A 26,533-nucleotide genomic window follows, 5' to 3' on the forward strand; every position below is an offset into this window, starting at 1 on the left:
TCTGAAGCGTTTTTTTCTAAGTAGGAAACTGTTGGTCCCTCAAGCACTGATTCTGTTTCGAAATGTATGAATGATGAATCGTTTGTGAATTCCAGTAACGAATGTATTGCATACTTAATTGTCTGCGTAAGTTTGAGTACAACATACCGGTTTTCTTCTTTTCCAGGATCAGTACAAGTTCTGTTACGGCTTGGTGAAAGAGTACCTACGAGATTCCGGTGTCTACGCCAACCTGTAAACAGGGGTAGAATCGTTACGTATTGCCATTTGTCTTCAACATATAACACATATACATGTAAGGAGTACTTTACTGCTTTTATATTCATTAGTAGTGGTTATTTCATGGGGATAATATAAGACATGTATTTCATGCAAGTTGATGGATCCTTTTTGGTGAACTAGGTCTAATTTATGCACTTTACGTTACGTATTTGTAAAAATCGGTTGGAATGATTATTTTTATTAATATTTTCTGTCGGTATCACAATCATTCAGTTATTTTCTAACCATATATTGTGGATTTTGTAGGCCATTGTACTCAACATCTCTGTTATTTACAATTACGTATATGTTACATATAGGGACACACACATGTAAAAATATAACAAATAAAATGTATTATATTTTGAAAACCAATGGACATGTCCCTACATCGTTTATATAAGTGGACTGGACTTTTCACCCTGTAACGTACAATATTGTGTTTTGTTTTCGCTCAGTCGGGCACTGTGACACATAGACACAGAGGAGTTAATGATCAGGTACTGATATCGTCGATATACTTATGTTTTGCCGAATTACCTACGGAAAGGTTTTTTATATTGATACGTATCTGGTTTTGTTTAATCAAGAAACATAAAGAAGTTTCATATTTGTAGGAATGTTGGAACATATCAGACTGTCAATACACAACTCGAGTCATCCATACTCAAAGTGATTTAATAGCTTTTATTAAGAAATACACAATGCTGGTACCAATGCAAAGAAGTTGGCATTTACTGTAGTCTACAGGATGGTTGAGAATGCCAGGCATCAATAGAGATAAAGACATTTACTAAGGATTTTCATTTCAGCTATGTTTGTAATTTTATTATAACAATGAGAAATGCGTATTTCAATCTGACATGTATCTCTATAGCATTATAAGTCTTTAGTTTTGCTTCCATTGTTGTTTTAGTGATGAGTCAAAATGAAACATACATAAAATATAGATGGTTATGATATATATGACATTTCCAATACATATTCTGTCACTATTATATTGCCTTATCTTTTTTTATATTTGTGTGGCTTATATACTTTTATCATTTTGATAGAAACGCTTTACGTAAAAATAAGTGTCACAATACAACAATTGCCACTGAAATCGCTTCACCTGCACCATGGCGGCACTTTCATTAGTGTTAGGAAATCAGGTATATTCTTATCTGACGGCACTGCATCTCATAAACACACATTTGACCTAATAACATTAGTCTTCAAAACAATATTTTGCGAGCATTTGTAGTTTGTAGAAATAAATAAAAAATATGTTCCTCAATTTGTCTTTGTTCCTTTTAACAGAAGCAGCCAAGCTATCTAAGGCCACGCAAACTGCATAATTCGTCCCACGCCTGGACAGGATCTACTTATCGTTGGAGCTTGTCACATATGTGTTGCCATTGTGATGTTTGGTCTGTAAGCACGCATTTCAGGCCTTTGGGTTTCATGAAGGTTGTCAACGTCAAAGACCCGTGTCACACTAGAGGGGCGGTCTAGTGATTAAAGCGTTCGCTCGTCACGCCGAAGACCCGGGTTCGATTCCCGACATGGGTACAATGTGTAAAGCCCATTTCTGGTGCCCCCCGCCGTGATATTGCTGGAATATTGCTAACAGCGGCGTAAAACCATACTCACTCACTCTCTTACTGTCACACTAGAGTTTCTCAACAGTGAAGATGACATGATGCAACTGAAACACGGTGGCGTAAAACCTGACTCTTACGCATATGGTATTGGCTTGAACGAGGGAGCTGCGAAGGTGTATATGATATGTCTATTTAAGACAGCTACGCGATAAATCGCAAAGCACAATGAAGAATGAAGTGTAATTTATTTCACGATATAACATTGTTTTATCATGACGTCATTTCTGGAGAATCGAAAATGCGCCCGCAAAGTGATATTTTGAGAGAGAACTGCTTAGTGAGTTGTTCCCCATACATGGAGCTGGCAACTCAGATAAACGCTATGGTCGAGCGATCGCATTCAAACGTGAATGTCAATTTATGTCACTATATTGATGAATGCAACGTTATTCCTAATACATGATATTTACCAACCACCACAACACTCCCACAACCTTTATATCCTTCTGTAGCCTTACATTATCACACAATACTTAAGTTATGGCTGACATCAACATATGCTACGTATATATTGTCTTGCTGCATATCAAATGTTGTTTCCCAGATCTGGTAGAAAGTATTTCTAGGATCATCCATACAAAAGTTAATCTTCATGGGTCTTAAGGTTTCAGAAGAGGTGTCGCAAGAATATGAAGCCGTTGGTATTAAAATAATAGTAACTATTTCCTATTGATATCAAATTGCTAACTTAAGTACAACTTCATAAGTCATTTGACCTTATCGTGAAAAATCCCTGCTAGCAATCGTTTGACGAGTTTTGATAATGCTTAAAATATCTGTCAGTTACAATGTACTTGTGAACATGTATCTGTCTTATTATGGAACTAAGCTTTTTTCTGAAATTATATCCCTTGATTCAGGTTAAAGATGGGAAGGGTGTGTAAACGATAGACCCGGGGACATGTTATATGCTCATGTTGTTAGTAGTTCCTCGTTTTGAAAACTTCCAAGAAACAAATATTTTTTCCTTGTTATTTGGCTTTCAATATTTAAACTGACCAAATATATTTATGAAGATTAGACATACGGATTACATTTAGATGTATTTTTTATGATAAACGGGTATACCAACTAGAATAGTTGATAGGTATAACTTCTCAAGCTCTGTTTGCGATTTTTTGTCTGTCCTGTAGATCGATTAATCATGAAGAAATGTTTTACAGAATGAATGTTTTGTTAGTAAAACATACTTCTGAACTTGTATACTTTACAACATGTATACTCTATATTAAAGAAATGAAAATAATGTAAGTACCATGGATAGCTCAGGAAATATTTGCGTTTCAGATATGATTCCACGGGAAATCTATTCTTGTTGACATGTGATATCAGCTAAGCACAAATCATTTATAGCTTCCTTTGACCTATCAGGACAGTGAGAAATATGAGTTTGTTCATTGGCAGCTGTCATGATTCGTTTCTTTGCATGAGCCAGAGGCCATTTACAACAAGACAAATATGTATTAAAGGTTATCTCGATTGCTCAAAGGGACAGGAGTTTTGGCCATTATATGTCACAGTAGCTCTCTTACTGATATCGTTACTATATTTCTGGAGATCACGCTACAAAATACTGTGTAAATGCAACGCTTAAATATTCAATAGTCTACTTCTTAAAAATTGTTTGCGTAAAATATTCGTTGTATTATTACCATTAGTATTCCGATGCTACCATCATATTTGTGACACCAGATGCAAAAGATATAGATTGTCTGTTACATGAACAGCTGTTTGAGTTAAAGGACGTAGGCAATTATCACAAAAGATCAAAATGATATTGGTATCTTTGGCGGTTCAAAAGCTTTTTTCTCTCAATGTTCAAATCAACACAAACCTTGAATCATTCAGATAACGGTCTATGCCATGATACACAAAGCACATTAATCATGTTGACATTGATAAACGCTTTAGAAAATCGCCGTTTTTCATTGCCATGACACATGTTTTATATCTTCATGTGAACAATGATAAAAGTTTCAGATTAAACATTATTGTTGAGTTGAGTAAACATGTAAATGAGGATTTTTAAGGTTTTGCTTGAATTTCATAGAAGCCTATTTTTTCTTTGAAACCACGCAGTGCTTACATTTCACAGGGATATCATATCAAGTTTATCTATCTCCTTTATGGGAACTCCACACGGACATAAACTGATGAAAGTTGTATTTTCACTGCTGAACCCGATTAGGATTTACTCTGTACAGGTCAATGGTTTGGGGTACATGGCACCCACAATATTTGATACAGAGCATTTTCCTTCAGGTATTTATTAACAGATGCCCACTTACATGGGGAAAGCAGATCGTTCCGATTTTATGATTTATAATAAGCCTCCTTTGCGACTGCACATTCCACGCAGTCAAACAAAATATGATTGAAAGGTAACCTTTCATCACAAGGCATTTATTTATGGTCCTGGAAGGAGAGGCTTCATTTCTTTCATGCAAGTAACCAACAGACTGCCACAAATTCACAACATTTTCCATGGCCATCGTTTTCCATGCCACGGAAACGTAAAACTTCATTGGCATTCTCTTTCAAACTATTCTATTTAAATTATTTTTCACCAACAGGGAACATATTTTCCAAATAATACGTTTCAGGAAACCCTTTTTTCATCCTTTGAAATACGAGGTTAAATAAAGAGTATGCAAATGGGATAATCGCACCCAAACATCTGACAAAGTGTAATATACCATGTGTAACAACCATTACGTTAATTGAGAATACAAAACGGCATAGGTTGATATAATTGTGGCAATAATGCCCAAAGTGAATAATGTCTTTACATGATCTGGTGTCGCCTAGGACAAATAAGTTAAAAGCAGCATTTAAACACTTTGTAATGACCTCTGATATCGACCGATTCGCTGAGTAGCATCCCTTGGGCACACCAAACATTATGTGGGTTCGAATCCCTGTTCGCCCTGATTATGTTTCTAGGGTTGTCAGCTCCATACCCGTGCTCGTGGATTTCACCAAAGTAGTAAACGTTCGAGATCTACATAACTTCAGGCTTTAATTTCCTCGCACATTTATCTAACATGTTGTGATATGACTGGAAAACTGGCGTTAAAACCAAGTACCAGGCTGTCAGACTCCCCATTGTTCTCTGTACCTGAGGTTCGGTACTTTCAAATCTGTTGTCTGACATTGGGAGTACCCGTGTTTGCTGCCAGGAATAGGCAGCGCTTGTGGGATAAGTCCCACTTGCTGCCTGGGCTGCGTGTAGAGTGGGAAAGGGCCCTGAGCTGATGATGAGCCTAACCAGCCTGAATGTGCTCGGATCACCCAAGCCTTATTTACTGCAATTTTTATTTTTATCTGTACATAACAATCATCATCATATTACTACTACTACTACTAATAATAATAATAATAACACTACTTGTTCACAAAGAAAGGTGATTTGACTGATCCCAAAAACTTTCGGCCTATATACTTGTCTGAATACACAATACAAAATATTTACAAATATTATGTCATCATTCTGCGCATCCAATGACATTATTTACATGGAGCAGAAAGGAGCCAGAAAGGGATTTTGGGGTTGTAAGGATCAACTACTAGTTCAGAAAATGATCCTTGAAGTGGCTAAAACTTACCACTGTAACCTTTCAATGTGTTGGATAGACTACAGAAAAGCTTAGGATTCTGTACCTCATGAATGGATTTTGAAGTCACTCAAACGTACTAACCCACCCGAGCGACTACTTGTTTTACCCAAGTCTTGAATAAATTGCTGGTCAACTCATCTTGAGGTGTATTCGCAGGGGCGGGTGGTGACTTCGGAACCTACTTCTATTGAAGAGGAATATTTCAGGGCGATTCCTTTAGCCCTTTGCTTTTCTGTTTGTCACCAAATCATTTAGATTTTTGCTCAGCAAAGAGGAAGGTTATCATTCGGGACCTCCTCAGCACAGATCCCCAACACCCCTTCCTCACCTCCTTTACATTTTGCCAATGGATGATCCACACTCAAAAACATTGACCATCTCGTGGTAGGTCAGGCATACACGTACTTAGGGATGAGGGACAAACTTCAGAATGCCCACATTTCAGAGTACAAACGAAGGTTTAACAAAATCAGAGTTCAGAGCTGAACGCTCGCAATAAAGTTCAAGCCACAAATACTCATGCTGTATCCGTTCTTTCGTATTCTTTTGGTGTTGATGATTGGACGAAATAAGAAATTCAGGGTACTGACACCCTCACACGAAGAATCATGGCAGACAATAGATCCCACCACCCTCGCCCTTCCTTCAATCGCTTATATTAACCAAATATGATGGGAGGGAGTGGTTTGATTGATGTGGGGACTCTACATGATAGAATTGTTTTGAGCACGTTTGCACACATATATTTGTCTGATAATCCTCTTGTGAAGCATGTCAAGACTCAAGATGATGAAAACAAGGCATTCCACAGTTTTCGTAAACGAGCCAAGGATGTAGGACATATTTTCAATGCAACCCTGCAGAGTCCTTTGCTTGGATGAGGTCGGCTGACCTGAAAAGTGCTTTCTGTTTGCTGCTCAGGACCAGTCACTTCCCACTCGAAACCGTCAATGTGTGATTATTCATCAAAATGTAAGATGAAATGTAGATTATGTAATGAACACATTGTCATTTGATGCCCAGCTTTGGCACAAACTCAGTATCTTAAGTGACATGATGGAGAGGCTACATCATTTTATTACCAAAAAAAAACATGGCAAATATGCGGACCTCGCTATCCTAAGTACCAAGTTGTCCGACTCCCCATTGTTCTCGATGCCTTAAGTTTAGTACCTCTCGATCTGTTGACTGACATTGGGAGAGTACCCGGGTTTGCTACCAGGAATACAGCCCCTCTGACAATCTGAGTAATGCAGAAGGCTGCAGTGTTGGGGAGGCTTCACATTCTCCGAAAAGTTCTGGGCGGGTTTGACTAGCTGTAGGCAGCGCTTCCTGGGAGAAGCCCCTTTCGCTGTATGGGCGGCGTGTAGAGGAGCAAAGGGTCCTGATCTGATGATGTGCCTAACCAGCCTGACTGTGCCAGGATCACCCAAACCCTCTTCGCAGCATTTTTTTGACCAATACATTTTGAATCAATGCATACGTTGACAGTTCCGATTTCGTACTAGCTTGTTCAGATTTATGCATGACTGAACAGATCAATAATTGACATATCTCAGTGTATTGCATATATAGGAATTCGTTCCCACAGTTTCTCAGGGCAGCATTGGGCTCGTTGCGCGTGAATTTCTAGGATTATAAAACGTTTTAACTGGTGTTTTTTTAATTGGTAGTTTTACAGAAAGAAAGACATTCGGCGGATAATATTCGGCGGATAATAGGCAGATATCTGCGTCGTTACAAGAATGGTAGTCTTCTGTGCACTGGCAATGATCTTTGGGAAAGTTATACTAGTTGTATTGACAAACTCTCACTGGGTAGAGATGTGCAAGGATTCTTGTGTCGCGACAAAACGGTGTGATACTTTGCAGAAAAGAATTTTCAGCTATGCTTGCAATAGACAAATACAGGTGAGGTGTTTCGGTGTTTCAACAGACCAAAACCAAACTTTGAGTCATTTAAAGAGCATTGATGATCAACAGTCCATGCAGACATAAATCGTACATGTACGAAGAATAACGAATAGACATCAATACGAGAGGTGCCTTAAAATAACATAGTATGAATAATACACCCTCAATAATGTGCATGTGTTAGGTACAATACCTCACATGCTTGCACGCTGCATTTGAGCCAAATACGCATCCAGGCAGCATATTTCTGCATATTTTCACATCAAAGTGACTAAGTATTCACAGTTGACGAAAATAGACAAAATTGGCGACAGCACCATCATCAAGTATCGCATCAAATACGCATCCAGGCAGCATATTTCTGCATATTTTCACATCAAAGTGACTATGTATTCACAGTTGACGAAAATAGACAAAATTGGCGACAGCACAATCATCAAGTATCACCAACTGAAAGGGCTGACACTTTAACAGCCATCCATTCAAAATGGTGTCGACTTTAGGGGATGATACTCATGCCTTTGTCACTGATAAGAGGTAGACAGTGAAGTTTAAGAGAGGAAGGGTTTTTCGAAGATAATCCAATATCAGGAAGACCATCAACTGCTACCACTCAGGAAAATGGTTGATCGACGATGTCTCATAGCCAATACAGTAGCCATCCCTCTGAGGAATGAACTGGGCATGACAAAGGTTTCAGCACGCTGGCCTCATCAGAAACGCTTCCAGGTTCATACTCTCATCAGCATATGCGTCGTTTTGGAGCAGATCCAGCAACTGTAAGGCAGTATTTTCATCCATTATGTAGTTGCCCAAAGCGCATATGATGAACATGATTAAGCCAGGCGTAGTATTTGTGAAAGAGATGCGTTTTAATACAGAATTAAGCACACACAGAGAAAAAGAGTTCTTCAGTTCAATTGGCAGAGAGTTCCACAGTGAAAGAACACCACATAATGAGAAAAATCTTTATCCAAAGGTATTGAGACTAACACACGAAACATAGAGAAAAAGTATTCATGAATAGCACATTCATGACTGGGCTGTACTTCTCCACCAACTTAAATACCAACAGTTAATAGGCTGGTGGAGATCCATTGTAAGTACAGTATGCAGTTAGGTACCCATGCCGGAATACCAATATAGCTGTAATGTGTCATCACTTCTTGCATTGATGGTTCATTTGAGCAGCATCATTTTGCTGTAGCTTGTTGTGCCTTGTTGCAAAGATCTTGTCTGATGTTAAAACGTAAGGAAGTCGTCAACGTTCTCCACAAAGTCGGAGAAATGGGCACTGGAGTCTCCCAGTGCACATGCTGAGTCAGGAAAAGTGCTTTGCCTGGTAACAATGCAAGGCTTGTAGTATGGAGGCTGCTACCTCTAATTGTGGCATCAATGTGTGATATCCAATCACAGCACATAGACGTTTAAATGTTAAACATCTACTTGAAAAAGTTTTGAGATGTTGAGAAAGCTTGTATCAGGTGTCAGGAATGTCTATGAGAATACTGAAACATTTGTGTTGCCCCAAAAAGGAATGGTACCGGTCACAGACCACACTGTAATCACTGTAATCAAGAAAGTAATTAAGTAACTGTTCAGAACTGATAGCGAGAATACTATGGTTTAACAGTTCTCTTAAATCTCGTTTGTCCCGACCCCCATTATTCTGGAAAATCATTTTCTGTGCATTTGCTGTTAATCAAGATGTTTTCTATGAGATGTCTACTGTCCGAAGTGATTACCAGGTATTTTCATTTCATCACAACAAAACTGCCCATTGCCTGAATTCAGAAAACATGACTTTAAACTGTTAGTCTCTCTATAAGTATGAACTTCAAAGAACGTCATGTAAGTAGTGAGTTGGGTTTAACGCCGCTCTTAACAGTACATGTATACCAGTTACATCACAACGTGTCAGCTTTATGTGGGAGGAAAGCCCGAAGTGACGCAGGTATCAGACGTTTACTACTTCGATGAAACCCACGAGCACGGGTATGGTGCTGACAAACCTGGAAACATAATCGGGGCGAACCGGCATTCGAACCCACTATCATAGGTTTATGTCGTGCTCAAGGGACGCAACTCTGCACAGCGAATCGCGGCACCTTAGACGACTGGGCCACCCGTGCGCCCTTATATCAAGAAAACGCCAGCCTCCAAACAATGAATTCAGGATAACATGCTAACACATGTGTCTTTTACTATTTCACATAATTGTAATCGTAAGGCATGTGGACTCGATTCTTACACAACATTATATGAATATTGCAGAATGCAGCGTTAAACAACAAACAAACGATACAAAACGAGTATTTTGTTATTTATAAGACTTGTATTTTACTATATGAAGTCTGACACTCTTATAAAAGGTCGTGAGATCACTTGAATTTGTATGTTGATGATTTGAGATGGCAAGCCCTTTATCATCCATAAGCATACACGAGGACACTTGCACTGAGATGGCATTAGTAATTCATTGGCATGTAGTTTTCTATCAGACAACATGTGTTGATCTGTATCATCACAAATTGTTTGTTTACTTGCAACATCAAAACAGTTTCTTGACTACGTAAGTTCTGATTCCTACACAACGCATAACAATCATTACGTTGAAAAAAAAACAGAATCCGTGTACATTCTTCATATACTTTTTGCAATTCATACATTCTATTATAAGCTGGGGCGGTGGGGTAGCCCAGTGGTTAAAGCGTTCGGTCGTCATGCTGAAGACCCGTGTTTGATTTCCCACCTTGGTAATTTGTGTAAAGGCCATGTCTTGCTTAAAGCAACACTCACTCACACTTATACGCTAGACATTTATTTCTGGCATAAGGTCACCTTAAAAGGCATTTTGCCCTTTCTGATAGGAAAAAAGTGTATCAATATTAAGGAAATCATTTCCAAGATTCTTATCTCAATGTGTCAACCAAAGAACATTATATCCGGACTAACATTCACCAAGATAATTCGGTTTATCATATAATGGGTGGCTTTCTCGCCAGGGTAAAACCACCGGATCAATACGATATCCGTTGGGGTCATATGAGGATAGAGATGCAAATATCTTTCAGTGTTTACAAACAAACATGGCGTCGCCCATGGCAATCGGCGATCGAGTCAGAATTGACAATCACGGATGTGGACTCATTACTGAAATAATAGATCGAAGTTCAATTGAGAAGTCCTTCTTGTTCTGATCGATGGGACTGATTACGAAGGACGACTTGAACGACATCGTTTATGAAACATACCATGTCAAATCCCACGTCCGATAATGCCGATCTCCGAGCAGACGACTACAAGGTTTCTTCTTTGATAGGCATGTTGGAGTACTAAGTAAAGGTAAGAATTTATGGATGAAGGTTTCGTTTAGTTGTTAATGAGGACATCGATGAAATCAGAGAGACAAATGAAAACAAAAACACTGCTAAAAAGACTTTGTACACTATGAACCTTGTGGGTGAATTTCTTTCCTTTCCATGAACATAGGCCTATTGAAACCACAGTTTACTTTGGCCTTAAGGGTGGGGACGACACCGGTTCATGTGTTGGGGAGATGTTTTGTTGAAACGTGATTCAAACGGGTTGGAGTTTCTCACTTTCAATGACAAACACGTCCAGGTACAAATCCAAAAGATATCCAGTTTGTTACTCCCAAACTGTGGGGAAATCTTGCCGATCCTGATAGGTGTGTTGTCAAAATCTACAAGGTGTATGCAGCAAAACCTCCGCTTGATTATAATGAACCAAATGATCCTTTTTACATTTTCGACAAACACTCTTGGTCCAAACGCACAATATGGTGATTCCAACACATGGTTTCGTCGCCAACCAATTCGAGATAGAAAACTGTGTTCACTTATGAAATCCATAAATGAGTCGGCAGCACTCGAAACATCCAAACGCCTCACAAACCACAGAGCAAGGAAATATCTGATTCAAAAACTGTCAGACCGCGCGCAAGTCCCTCCCAATCAAATAATGCAGCTTTCGGGGCACAAAAACATGCAATCAATAAACAATTACAGTAAACTAAATGAACAGCAACATCGTGACATCTCCCGAGTTCTGCCAGATACAACTAGACCCAGTTTCAGTTCATTCAATCCTGCCTTGTGCTATCCTGTCCCACCGATCGGCACCTTTGGCTTGGTCGCGCCATGTGCGGCTTCCACAACTCGGTCACAAAACCGAAATGACTCTGAATGTGTCAGGCGGTGTCAACACTTTGTTCGCAGGTCCTGGCATGGGGGGAAACATCACTGTGAATGTTGTTCCTGAGCAGAAAACCGTCACCACCGCGGAAATACCGGCGTCTGGCAATAATGGACTCAGATAGTAGCCAGGAAACTCTTGACTGATGTCGTTGTTTCGCCTCCTGATGACCCGTTACACTGCCCACGTGCAGAAATGTGAACCAAAACAAACCTTTGTAGTTATTTTCAAACGTTCATTGAAGCATATTCTCCCTTCATAACGTGTGTTTGTTTTCATTATCAAAATAATTAGTCTCAGATGCCAATAATCAGTGTCTTAAAATACAAGTTTCTGTTGGAACTATTGTCTGTTGTCTATGTCCGGTTGACAATAGACTGGTTCCCGGAACGGACGGGAACCAGTCTAACTGACTTATCACTTACTTTGTGACGTAATATATTAATGTGCACATTTCAGGAAAACTTGCAATGTTTGTGGGAGATGAGAATACTTTTTTCAACGGTAAACGTTAAGAATAACATTATATGATAAAGAGGTTATCACGGTCGTGTATTTTGGGATGGTAAATATCCTGTATTAGGAATAAACATTATGTATTTAACTCGCCAAGGCTCGCTAAATACAATGTTTATTCCTTATACAGGATATTTTCCATCCCAAAACACACTCGCGTGATAACCTCTGTTTATGTCTAATACGTCTCGTGTGTAACTGAAACACAGCAAGTGAATGATCACAATGACAAGGGTCACGGTTCTGTGGTCCATGTTTAGAAAGCACATCCCCATCAAGGTGACGTAACACGGCTACGTTGATTTTAACAGACAAAGAAGTGTAAACAGTGCAAAGCTTTTAATTCTATTCATATGCTTTTGACATGAAGGCATGTGTATTTTCATGACGTTATTTTGCTACTCAACACACAATGTAGATGTTATGTACGTTTTCATTCATATCAACGAATTCGTACACATATAATAAGATATATTATCCCATCTGGTGTATGTGCCAATGTAATATCTACTTAGAGTTTAAATCTCTTGGTTGTTGTGTTTTAAAGCTAGATACTGGTTTGGTTGACATATTCATTGATTGCAGTTGCAGTTGTAGTCGATGGCTAATCACTACTTTCACAATTACACGTGATTTCTTGACTTTAATCTTCTCTTTAAACCTCCAAGCCTAGCGCATTAAGAATTTCTATTATCGTTACATTTATCAAGAATGACAGCAATAGCCCTTTCTTTAAATACATCCCTTTTTCGACGAACTATATATTACTTAATTTAGTATGTGTTTTATTGAAGTTCTTTAACATGGCCATGTCGCCGGTAACTCAGCATTTTGTATGTTCACATTCTGCATCAAACCATAGTGAAGAATGGAAAACAGTATTGTCAATAATGATATTTAATTTGGCCATACCACTTTCTTTAGCACACTGTTGAATTATAGTAGTCAATGTCTCAGTTGTTTGTAATGAATTAGTGCCATGTGAAAAGTCGGCAAAACTGTTCTGGGGACGACATTAAAACATATGTAATGAAATATAATATGAAAGTGTAACGTAAATAAAATACAACTGATCAGTCAAATCACCGAACCATTGTCCAGGTTGCTATGAATATGTTTTATGAAGAGATTTTTAATTCTCGGACAATGTACGGCATGATAGTCATTCTCAAGTTGCATACACAAACTGTTCCTACCAAAAAATGTATCATTTACACACTGCCACTTTTTACAAAGCTTTCAGGTTATATAAACAGTGGGTTTTTTTCAAAACGCTAGTGAAATGAATAGCTTTAACAGCCTTAACATGACATGCAAATGGTCGATGGGCATTTGATAATGACACACGTTAACAGTTAAAAAAGAGATCGTGGGAGAAAACTCTTTATTTCTTTTGATAGTCGGTTTTAAATGATATTACAGATATACCTACGTTTCTTACATGTACCGTGATGCATATGGCTTGCAGTCTTCTAGAAACGTACCTTAACTCTTCAATATTTCTTCATAGTTAGATATTGTGTCAGATGATATATCACCAACTGAGATGGGTACAACCTATAAGAAGGCAACAACAGTGTTGATCCTCTTTTATAGACACTAGGCCCCCTATTATGTGATTTGGTTTCAGCCGGAAATAATGTGACATATGTTTTCTTACGTTAGACGTTATCACATTTTACAGCAGTTAACCATAATTCACAGTGCAAAGGAATTGAAGAATCGACTCAGTTTCATCTTTTCTAACCTGGTTGAGATTGAAATTGTCTACGTGTACACGTAAGTCAAATGAACAATTCAAAGCTGTCTGGATTCTCAATGAATGGGAGAAGTTATTACAATTTACGCCAAGGGTTATTGCAATTCACCGTATATTGAGTTACAATTTACAGTTTCTATTGCAATATATACATTTAATAGCAGTTCCTAACATTTAACAGAGTAATTGAAATTGGTATATGTGTATTTGTTATCAAAACAATTGATATGTGTTTCATTTATTTGACATGTCTGAGAGAAAATACAGGTTAAGAAAGCTGATTGCAAACTATAATCACCAACGTGTACATAATGTCTCATTGACACGAATGTCACACATCCATGCGAGTACCAAGTACAGTAGAACTACAATCCAGAGTGTCTCAGTGACTTACTTAATGAGCAAAGTGCATGCGTCTGAATGCATCTGAAACTGCATGTGACGCACATCAATGCGTATGTAAACGTTAGTTTCTAATATAACTGTGGATGAGAAACCCACTTGAGATAACTGGTATCAAACTTATGTGCGAGATCGAATTTCAGGCTCGTGATTGGCTACTACAAGGTGATGAACTAAGGTCAGGTTATGACGGACTACTTTCCTGATTGTAAGTCATTGATCCAGTTACTCGTGTTTCAGTCGAATTCACCAACGTCTGTGTTGAACATTGCGGTTTCAGAGTGACTCTAAAACCAGAACGTTCAACACAGACGTAGGTGAATTTATACTCGCTGGGCAATAATGGGGACCATTACTGTTTGTAAAACAAACTATCTTCAAATGTAGCTGTAGTTATTTTATATTTCTTTGAACAATAGGGAGTATAATCTTTTTCTTACCTATGGTACCTGAAGGAGAGACAAGATCTTTTCTAAATCAATGATATCATTCATACTTTTTGTGATCATTTTCGTGGCAATAAGTAAAAAAAATGATAAAAAGCCTACAACTGTTGTTATAAAATTGATTGCAAGTGAATTCATTTCTGATTACAAAGAAACAATGCCGCCAGACTAGTTCCTATTACAACATCTAGGCTTGACATGAGAATAAGTCAGTGTGATCCCTCTTAAGGGGAGGGGATATGTGTCAGAAATATCGACGGCAAAAGAAATTGCATCTATGCTGAGTGGGCTGATTATGTTTTTGCATGTTTTGCAACCTAGAAATACGACTCTAGTAAATGTCCTTAATGCCTATCAGCAGTACATCAAAATATATAGAGAAGGTTGATAGTATATCTCTGGAGTAACGGATTTATTTCGGTAGGATCATTTAAGACAAACTGCTCCTTCTTAATTCCGATTTGGAACATATGATGGAATACGTATAGACCGACGTCATATACATGGAAGTGTATGTAATACTAGTTTTCCGTTATGTTGGTGATTTGAGCTGTCAAGCCTTTTAGCATCCATAAATTATGGGGCTATGGTTTCATATGTGGGTTCTTATAATAATCCAGCTTTAGCGAATTTAATTCAATAACCTAACGGGTAAGCTGGTAAAGCTGGCACCCGAGGTCACATGCACAAATATATTTTCAATTTCTAGTTCCCGTTCCACGACCCGAAGTACAAGGGTTCAGACATGTTGGTTTCTTTAACTGGAAGCGAAATAATCACTCCAGAAGTACTCATGACTTTACTGATAAGACTAATTTCGAGGACACTGGGGTAGCCTTAAGGTTAAGGCGTCGTCACGCTGAAGGTCCGTGTTAGAATTGCCTGATGAGTACCATGTGTGAAGCACACAGCCGCTTTGCTATGACTAAAGATTATTGAAATCGGCGTAACACCATAGTCACTCACATTATCAGAAGCATGTGAGCAAAAGCGAGTTTCTGGTCTGAAGACATTTTGAATATAGAGCGTCATTCTCACAATCATCGCCAATATTGCGGCTACATTTTGTTATTTTGACCTTCATGTGGAAAGGAAATTTCTATATAACATTATAGCACTAGTCCACCAGAATCATTATTCGTGACTGTTTAGTCGTGTATTTTCTCACGGCAACGGTGTCTCAAAATCTTACCTACATACGTCTTACATTCTATGTAACATGGTCGCCATATCAGTCACATTCAGTCCAAATTTAATTCAATATACTGTCAGTCTATCTATTGTATTGAAACGTATGATCTGACCTTTATGGATTTGCACATTTTTCAATGACCGCAATGTATCCCCTTGAATCTGACATCGCAACCTATACTCGAGAAAACGTTTCAGATTTGTTGCGATAAGACTTAGTGTGGGTATATGTGTGTGTAACTGCTGACGACCTCAATACTGTCTACAGGCTGTATCATGTTCCTTCATCCATAAACCAACTGAGACATTTCAGCTCGTTATTGACCGAACGACTTGGGTTTTTTTTATAAGGATGATTATATGACAACAGTCTATGACTATTTGTAATTATAAAGCAACTCCTATAATATTGTAATTTTTCCGACGTATGGTTTGCTGATATTTTAAGGTCCCGTCACTCTAATTTAATCGATATCTTCAGCATTTTTAACTGAGATTTGTCGAAACCTTATATATTTAATCTCGAGGTTTCAATTTGGATATATTTGGGATGAGATTGGGTGACCTCGGTAGATACCGTCAAGGTCACTGGAGTTAGTTCAAGCAATATCACGGCGGGGGACACCAGAAATGGGCTTCACACATTGTACCCATGTCGGGAATCGAACCCGGGTCTTCGGCGTGACGAGCGAACGCTTTAACCACTAGGCTACCCGACCGCCCCTTCATGAAAAGAAAAAAAATCAATGAAGATAAACTGAAGCTATTTTAATCAACCAATGTTGTGGTCATTAAATTACTATAATCAGTTTCATTCAGAAAGCATTTGCAGTATGGAGTGGAGTCCATATGACAGCTATTTCTGATGTTTATTAATTTACTCATATTTCTCTCACAACACAGGTTTGCAACTAGAAAAAATGGTGACTGTGATAATCGAAGGTCAAGATTAGTCTGAATTAATCTTCCCAAATCATTTACACCAAAACATTGTTTGTACATGAATTTGACCCAGATGTGAAAGTGGATGGGGAATTAGCCGAGTAGTAAAGGTTTTAAAGTTAGATAATTATTTCATGAAAACCCAACAACAGATAAAACGATTTGGTCATATTTCGATCTTCAAAGGTCATCTCTATTCCGTCAACATGCATGACATTTTAGCTGCTTTTGTTGTGCATTGATTGATAAAGACTTTGTGATTTATTCTATTGGTATCTTGCTGAGTATCCGTCCTTTGCAATATCATCTATATCTGGGGAGTCGCCTAGACACAAAGCCATGTATGGAAATCATTAAGTCATTGATCCTGATCCTTGTATGTTGTCTCCTACTGTCCATAGAGCTGTGCGAAAGACATCCGTTCATCTGAATAGAATATTATTTGAGTTGTGAGAAATTTACTTGAACTAGAAACAATTTGAACATATATATTTGCACCTTAAACTGGAACAGGAAAATAAGGCACTTGCAGTATTCCCATATTAAACTATATCAAATTATACTTTGATAATTTATAATATTATTACAATATTGGTATTTTAATATCGAATAGATTGACTTTTATGTATTATTATATTTATTTACAAAGGTTTCGCCCTTTCTACCATACCTGGCTTTTGGTAAGTATGTATATTTTCGCTAGGCCTTCATCAGAACATCACATTCTGTGAGTTTGTGTCACTTTCTACAGATATGTATTTGTATCCAGAGTCTTGTAAAACATCAGCGGACGTAGAAACCGTTGTATCAGTTCCTTTCAACACTGATACCTGGAAGAATCCAACATTCTCGGGACACAACAAGGTGGTGTCTTATCCAGATTTACATGTGATTTCAGCAAGTCGTATAATAGCTGAATAGATTATCCAGTGTGTCGATCATATTTTCCACACTGGGAAACCATTATATTTCCCTTCGTTTTGATCGATATCGTTTTTTGTTTGATTAATTATTCCACACAGGGAAAAATAAGAGTTATATGGCAAATTGGAATTAATAAAGCCGTAATTAAACGTATTTGGAATTAATTTAGCTGTAATTAAACGTTTTTGAAATTAATTAAGCTGTAATTAAACGAATTTGGGGTCGAAACGTTTGGATCCGAGCAAATTGTAATTGTATTTGATGTTCAAGGAAACATCGGCTGTTCCGTAAACCAATGAATGGAAAACATTGCCTAAACATGTTTTAGGTTTGAAAAAGTATAATTTCGTACCCATGAATGAATTTCAAATGCAAATAATGATCTTATAATAGATTCTTCTTTACGAAAATAAAAATAACTCCATATAATACTGGTGTGTGTCATGCAATGCGTAACATACCCCCAACGTATCCTCAACGTTGTGATAACTAGGTGTTTGATGGATAGACACATTTGTAAACACTACATTGGAAAATGTCAAATTAAAATGGTCTTGACTGCATTGCCCGGAATTTCTCAGGCTTACCGCATCATCACTTTGTCACCCTTGTTTGTTTGTTGTTTTTGTTAATTTTATGTACATGTAATTCTTGCACTTGCATCTGTACCAAAACGTTGCATTGAAAGAATACAAGTTGAAATACAGATTGACACAGAAAGGACTACAACTGTCCGATACACCAGGGTTAACTTTTGCATATTGATTATGGCATATTCCTTGACAATTTTGGGGGTAATTTCAAGTGTATATTGATGGTTTTCACATCTTACTCAACAAAATGCACTACCAAACGTTTTTTTCTGGAAAGGTTTCCAGAAGGTTTCAAGGTTGCAAACATTCTGGATCACAATGGGAAGGTATGAACGGAAACTTGAGCTATCTAACTACTTCGTGCTCAGGTTTTGATCGCTTGCTTGATAAAGATACAAGCAAATAGACAGAAACGTCCATTGGAAGATTGAAAGAAGTTGAAATACATAAGTCAACTCTGCCGCCATTTTTACTTCAACTTCTAAAGGGTCAATAACAGGTTATAAATAGAGATTTTTATACGAGCATGTGTGTCATGCTGATTTTACAAAACGGGTGTCAGAATTCTAGTATTTCTCGAGCGAGAGCGAGGGTAGTACATGGATTTGTAAGAGTTTTGTAAGATCAGTATGACAAACATGTGAGTGTAATAATTTCTTTATTAACCATTTTTTCTCCCTCTTAGAAATATGCACTGATCGCCGCTGCTGGCCTAGAAAACTATGACGATTTTTATGAACTCGGTTATTTCTAACACTATGGGTAATAATTAGTATTACGAAACTGTATTCATGTTTTACCCTCATGTACAAGAATTCTGACACTCGTATCGTAAAATCAGTATTATACACATGATTAATGATCTCTAGATATGCAAATATAGAAAGGCATCATCTCAAACAGAGTGAATGAGTAAGTGACATCAGCCTGACGCTTTCAGCAACTTTCAGCCATTATACCCACGTAGGTGATTGAATCCGGGTCAGCACGACCCACTATCCCATTTGGAATGAACATCAGTTCCAATTATTCCAAACTTTCCAAGAGTGGGTTGTATCAGAGACGAGCAAGAATCGTTCCAGATGGAATGATAAGTGTTTTGTGATATATTGAAGAAAGGGCCCGCTTCAGAGTTTAGAATCTGGCCAAATATCGATAGTACATATGTTTGGTTTGGGAAGATTTCTTTCTCAGTTAACATACTGGCCATACATAAGCTTTTGTGCCAGTTAACATACTGGCCATACATAAGCTTTTGTGCCACTTTTACCAAGGTCTTTAATAAAGATTAATGCAGTGATGCTTTCATGCACTGGTTATGATATCTGACACCTTGTCGCGGTGGAACAACTACAGGCCATTCATGTAGAACATCCAAACTTTGGATGACAGCTGACCAACACAGAAAGGATATGTCCAAATTCTGTTTCCTCTTTTTCAGTTTGTGCATTCTACCAATGACAACGTCACGCATTTACAAAACCCTATCTGAACGATAATCAAGGGGCCCATCTTCTTCTTTAGCCCACGTTTTGCACATGGCTTTGGCAGTATTCATAATGATTTTAAAACTGTGATCTGGAAATTCTAAAAGGTTGTCACCAATGCAGGATATTACATGATATATTTTCTCTAGTATCCAAACTTTCATGAAAAGTGTTAAGTGTTTGTCAGAATTGAAATGTTGGTAGACAACTGTTGAAAACATTTTTGTTGATCTTGACGATAATATCTGTTGTGTCTTTCCAAAAATTCCTAACAAACCAGAACATGCGTGGTCTTGCGATCTGATATAATACTGAAATGAGCAGGGAGTATTTGGTTTCGTTATCTGTGCATACAGTCACAACTGACTTATTCCAGAGGATTAAATATTTACATATTTAAACCAATGGTATTCCACAAATCGATCCGCTAGAAAAAAGACGATCCAGTTACAAGCAACTTTGAATGCCAATGAACGAAAAAGCATTGAGAAGCAAGCATTTTTGGAATGCAGACTGCTACCTCTAACTGTGTAATCCCTCTGTGAAACCACGGCAAACGGTTAGCATAACTTGGAGTACTTAAATATCTTAAATATCAAAAGTTGGATTGTCGATCCATTGTCTTTCACTGAATGAAGGAGCATCGCATAAACACGATGATTACTTTCTGTGCATTTACACTAACGTTGAGTACGTTAGCATCAGCTAGTTCAATTAAGATAAAGGTTTGTAGGGACGTCTGTGTGAAGAATGAAAGGTATGTGTTATTGCAAAAAGGAATTGTCTACTTTGCCTGTCACAGACCAAACCTTGATCACGGAGATGCTGGGGAAACACAGAGAATCTCAGTAAGTGTTCAGGAAGCTTTCTTTAAATAAAGAGTATCAGGGTTTTGATCCGTTTGAACCCGTATACTTTATTTCCGACGCATCAGTGACAAAAAAACAACGTAGATGCAATTCCCTAATGTAAATTGTACCATATGTTCCCGGTTTTGTTCAGGTGAGTACTTGACTTGATTTATGGGTAGCCAGCGGTAGGGCAGGATACTCTCACATTTTCGTAAAAACCTGATATCAATAATTCATCTTGATCAATACTGTAAATGCGAAAAATGTTCGCATGAACGAATCTTCGCGTTTTTGTCTCCAAAATGACTATCAACAATAAGACAACATCACTGCACACTTTGGATAGCGGTAAAATGATAAACTCGGTATCGTACAACGATATATTATCCCGCACAGGAAGTGATGCTAATAAATGGGAGGTTCTTATAAAATTAAAATTAAAGTAGCTACAGGCATAAGAATCTTTCTTTCAAAGTCTACTTCTGTTTTTGCATGGAATGTAACACTTTCCTGGTTGAATAATATTTGAAAATGACGTATGTATTCATTTTTATTTTTGACAACAATAGCGTTCAAATCAGACTCTGGAAACAAACGCAGGATTGCGATGCGCTAAGACCCGCAACTCTGTGTTGACAAACTCAATAATGAAGGCACACGTTAACATGGGGAAGATGGTGCAAGATGCACTGAACACAGCCAACCGAAACCCAAGTCAAATCAGCCATGATCAACAGACAGGAAGGACAATCAGACGAAGTAACTCTCAATCACGCGTTAATGTTCAAACACAAGATGCAAAGGGAATAAAAACAAGAGAAGGTGGAGTGAATGAAACTAAACCAAATTCATCTCCACTCAGCAAATCTCAAGACCAGGATACAAAAAACAAGGGAACAGAGAGGAGAAGGGTGAATGAAACCACACGCAGCCTTGTCCTTAACCACGATACAAAGAGTAATAGAACAGAGAGGAGAAGGGTGAATGAAACCACACGCAGCCTTGTCCTCAACCACGATACAAAGAGTAATAGAACAGAGAGGAGAAGGGTGAATGAAACCACACGCAGCCTTGTCCTCAACCACGATACAAAGAGTAATAGAACAGAGAGGAGAAGGGTGAATGAAACCACACGCAGCCTTGTCCTCAACCACGATACAAAGAGTAATAGAACAGAGAGGAGAAGGGTGAATGAAACCACACGCAGCCTTGTCCTCAACCACGATACAAAGAGTAATAGAACAGAGAGGATAAGGGTGAATGAAACCACACGCAGCCTTGTCCTCAACCACGATACAAAGAGTAATAATACAGAGAGGAGAAGGGTGAATGAAACCACACGTAGCTCACCCAAACACAGTGGTGTCCCCAATCAGGATACAAAGAGAATAGAGAGGGGAGGAATGAATGAAACCACACACAGTGGTGTCCCCGACCACGATGCAAAGAGTAAGGGAATAGCGAGGGGAAGAATGAATGAAACCACACGCAGTTCAACCACACACAGTGGTGTCCCTAACCACGATACAAAGAGTAAGGGAATAGCGAGGGGAAGAATGAATGAAACCACACGCAGTTCAACCACACACAGTGGTGTCCCCGACCACGATACAAAGAGTCAGGGAATAGCGAGGGGAAGAATGAATGAAACCACACGCAGTTCAACCACACACAGTGGTGTCCCCGACCACGATACAAAGAGAAAGGGGACAGAGAGAGGAAGAATAAATGAAACCACACTCAGTTCAACCACACACAGTGGTGTCCCCAACCACGATACAAAGAGTAAGGGAATAGCGAGGGGAAGAATGTATTACACCAAACCCAGCTCACCATCACGCAAGAGTGCCATTAAACAGGATTCAAAGAGGAGGGGAACAGAGAGAGGACGTATGAATGAAACCACACGCAGTGGTGTCCTCAACCACGATACAAAGAGTAAGGGAATAGCGAGGGGAAGAATGTATTACACCAAACCCAGCTCACCATCACGCAAGAGTGCCATTAAACAGGTTTCAAAGAGGAGGGGAACAGAGAGAGGACTTATGAACGAATCTAGCACCAGTCCATCGCAGGGCATCGGTATACATAGCCAGAATATAACAAGAAAGGAACCAGATCATTTGGGAATCAATGCGACTGTACTAAAGAAGCAAGCCCAAAAGTTGGATCTGACAGTGACAAAAACGATATCAAAATCACAACCAAGTGTTGTTATGCCCAAACAAGGTGTAAATGGAAAGAAAACTGGAGATGATAACGTCCATCAAACGAAACAAATCGTTCCTCCAAGTAAGTGCAAAATCAAAAACTAGATCACGTTGTCGAAAGTAGGACACAAATCAAAACCGTATTGATATATACATGTGTATGTGGTGCGCATGGTAACATCTGGCCCAATGACACAATGTTGTGGTAAGGGTAAAAAAGGTCCCCATGACTTGAAAAAGGCAATTGAATTGGTTGGTCAACAGGTCGACTCGTAGAAGGCAATTCGCAAATTGCATTTCATCCTGCCCAATAGCGTTGACCTATGCTCATGTTTCAGTTCCTGCTTTGCCTCGCCGGAACTCAATTAGAACAGGCCGTCCGACAAATCTTAAGAACGTTCATTTATCCATTCATTCATTCAGTGACACTCGTCAATCGTCAATCGTTTATAACACAAGAATGGTGTGTCATAAGTTGTCATTGTATTTTCCAATTTTCTTCCGTACAATATGCCAAAGGTTAACCTTCATTGTAACAAATGTTACATTTGGGATAACACTTTCTTTGTAATGTACAAGACTCTCGTACGTCTTTGAAATTCGAACACAGCCAGAGTGAGGCACCTAATCGCCAGCACACAACGTCAGCGATCTGACCCACTCAGCCACCGAGGCTTCCACAAAAAATAAAAATCCGGCAACTACTCGTAGTAGTCTAGATCACATACTTTTTGTATGCCTCTGACAAGTACGAGAATCTGTACTTTACAAAGAAAGTGTTATCCCAAATATAACATTTGTTACATCTGACCGCTTTATAAATGGCATTGTGTGTTAAACCTTCATTGTCTATTAATTTGGTTAGTACGGTTCTTAATGTTGTTTAATTTAAATAATAAAATACCTTGCCGTTTTGTTAGGTCCAGTTGGCTATCAGAAGATGACGGTTGGAAAGAGAGCGTTTTTAGTCAAAAAGTATGCTGCAAAGAAAACGTGGGAGAAAGCTCTGGAAAAGTGCCGTTCTGATGGTGGAACACTTGTGAAACCAGACACTCGCCTCAAGAGCCGATCACTTATAAAAAAATATGCGTTCTTTAGTATGTATAACATTATTTTACTTTTTCAACCATGCTCCATATTGACAATTTCTCCTTTTCAAAACACCTTGACATAAACTTGTACTTCGGTGTTGGATATGGTAGTATTTTCCAACGTATCACTATTCAATATTCATAAACAACACTTTGTCTAAATTACATTACCATATTGATAAAGCATGTTGTATCATATCCCATTTCAAAAGCAATTTCTTTATTTATAAATGTATGTGTAACTTTATGAGGTGAGGTGAAATGGGGTTTCGCGTCGCATTGAAGATCCACCGACCTTGCCCTCTGCGGGGAGACGCTCTTTCCACATCACCAAAGGAGGTGGTCTTGTAACTTTACGTATCAGGTGCAAACAATCTATGATATGTCCTACCATGCCATTTTAGGAACATGCACTCTGCATGGTCTGGGAGCGGTTACAATTGACGTTCAGATCATGATTTTGCTGATGGCAATTTCACTGAGAATTAACATTTTCCTTTCGAAGCAGTTCTTTCTCAAACCAGACCACCATAACATTTGAAATACTGGTTTTTGTTATGCTGAACGTACCACACAATTTGCCCAAAAATCTTGACATAAAATCTTTTGTGTTTTAGAGGCTAAAAATTGTCCCTTTTCTTTTTAACTCTCTTTTGGGGCATTTGTCATTAGTTAGTACACGAGTAATTGCTAATGTGAGTGAAAAAGGACGATGACTCAGAACTGCAACCAAAGATTATTTGGCCTATGTTTGTATGTTATGTTAGTGTTTAATTCTGGTTCATACAAACACATCTGATAACATTCAAAACAAGGTGTAAACATATTGATGAATTACCTAAATTGCATAGATCCTGGAGACCAAAAAGGGTCCTAACATGTATGCTACTGTGTCCTGAAGTTTTGAATTGTAAATACGCGTTCTTTTGGAACGGAATGAAATTACATGTATATACATCTGAAATTTGTAGTTTGATATCACGGTCGGTTAATATTGAACATCTAAACAACTTTTGTGTTATTTCAGAGTCACACTGGATAGGCTTGAAGGATGTCTATGACAATGACACTTTCTCCTGGACTGACGGGTCACCTGTGATATTCAGTAAATGGCAAAATGGTCAACCGTCTCTCAGGGATCCGGATGGGAAGAAGGAGAACTGTGTCGATCTTTCTGTGAATTTTTTTAAGGGACAGGGTTGGAACGATCAACGATGTGATAAACCATATCAGTTCATTTGTGAAATGTAGCTTGTGTATATTCATCTTTCCGCGTCTTCAAATGGTACACTGTACACTGATCCTGGGGATCTGTTCCTACCACCAAAACTGGTTTCAGAATAACACTATAAAACATTGTGCTAAAGTTTGCCAAAGGCCTATGTTGCCATATAATGTATCAAAAATAAAAAAAATAAAAAGGGAAGCAAGGTATTTTATGAAGCCCTGTTAAACTCTAAATTCATCAAACACAAGTGTCACAGTAAATAGGAAGATTGCTTTGAAAATCGTATGCAGATACAGAGTGGATAAACTTTAACCGTATTGCAAAAAGTTGTACATAAAGAACTGTATTAAGAAGGTTTCAATTTCAGGAACACAATATTTTAAGGCCTAACTGTTTTTTATTTACAATTGGATATGTTGAATCGCCTGCAGCTGTTTGTTCATTATGTAATGAACCATCTGAAACAATTACTTATGTATTATGTAATTGTCAATGTGCTGCTGACATATGGATGAAACTTTCAGATTGGCTTGGAAACCATACAGAAGGCAGAGTTAATTTTAGTAATGAACACATACTCTTAGGATTTAAAGGGGAAAATAGCAGTTCACTCAATGCAGTATTTATGGTAACAAAATCATTAATAGAAAAATAGGTAAAACCATTGTTTTGGCTAATTCAAAAAGAAATACTTAGATACAATGAAATTACAAAATTTATTCCATATTCAAGTTGTAATTATGCAAGTTTCTATGCCTTCTGGTCTTTTCTTTTCATTTAGAAACCCAATATAAACAATGAACTATGATCTGTCATATGATTTAATTTTGTTATTATTTTTTAATTTGGCATTTGGCTTAAATAGAATAAAATATATCTCGCTATAACAATTATGTTAAATGTAACAAATAATCCATGCACACTCTATGTATGACAATGAAATGTAAAATATGATGGGAAATGTAATACAAAAAATAAAAAACTGGTATCACTCCATTGATTGCTAGGAACTTGGGACATATTAGGGGTTTTGGAAAGGTACAATGAAACATAAGCCCAGATCCGTCAAGGTAACTACTTTTGGGAACGACAGTATAAAAGCAAGAACTTTAGCATGTAACAATGCGTTTAGTTAGTTTTTGTAATCCCGGCGATTTGACAATGAATGAAATTAACGATGTATCATCGAACCTCGTACAACGAATAAAGTTAAGCGCTGATCTACAATGCCTCAGACA

The 26,533-nt window shown here is 38.1% G+C and overlaps 1 protein-coding gene across 1 annotated transcript in view; it reads left to right on the plus strand.

The window, feature by feature from the left end:
* Nucleotides 1–1,535, plus strand: part of LOC124131170 — a 57,512-nt gene extending 55,977 nt beyond the window's left edge. Inside the window, exon 32 of the mRNA XM_048395166.1 lies at nucleotides 167–1,535. Coding sequence (XP_048251123.1) covers nucleotides 167–238 — 72 coding nt within the window. The 3' untranslated portion in view covers nucleotides 239–1,535. The remainder of the gene's footprint in view (nucleotides 1–166) is intronic.
* Nucleotides 1,536–26,533: the final 24,998 nt, after the last annotated feature.

The sequence above is a fragment of the Haliotis rufescens genome, unplaced genomic scaffold (assembly GCF_023055435.1).
Source record: "Haliotis rufescens isolate VD_foot unplaced genomic scaffold, xgHalRufe1.0.p SCAF_14, whole genome shotgun sequence".
In the NCBI taxonomy this organism is placed as follows: domain Eukaryota; kingdom Metazoa; phylum Mollusca; class Gastropoda; order Lepetellida; family Haliotidae; genus Haliotis; species Haliotis rufescens.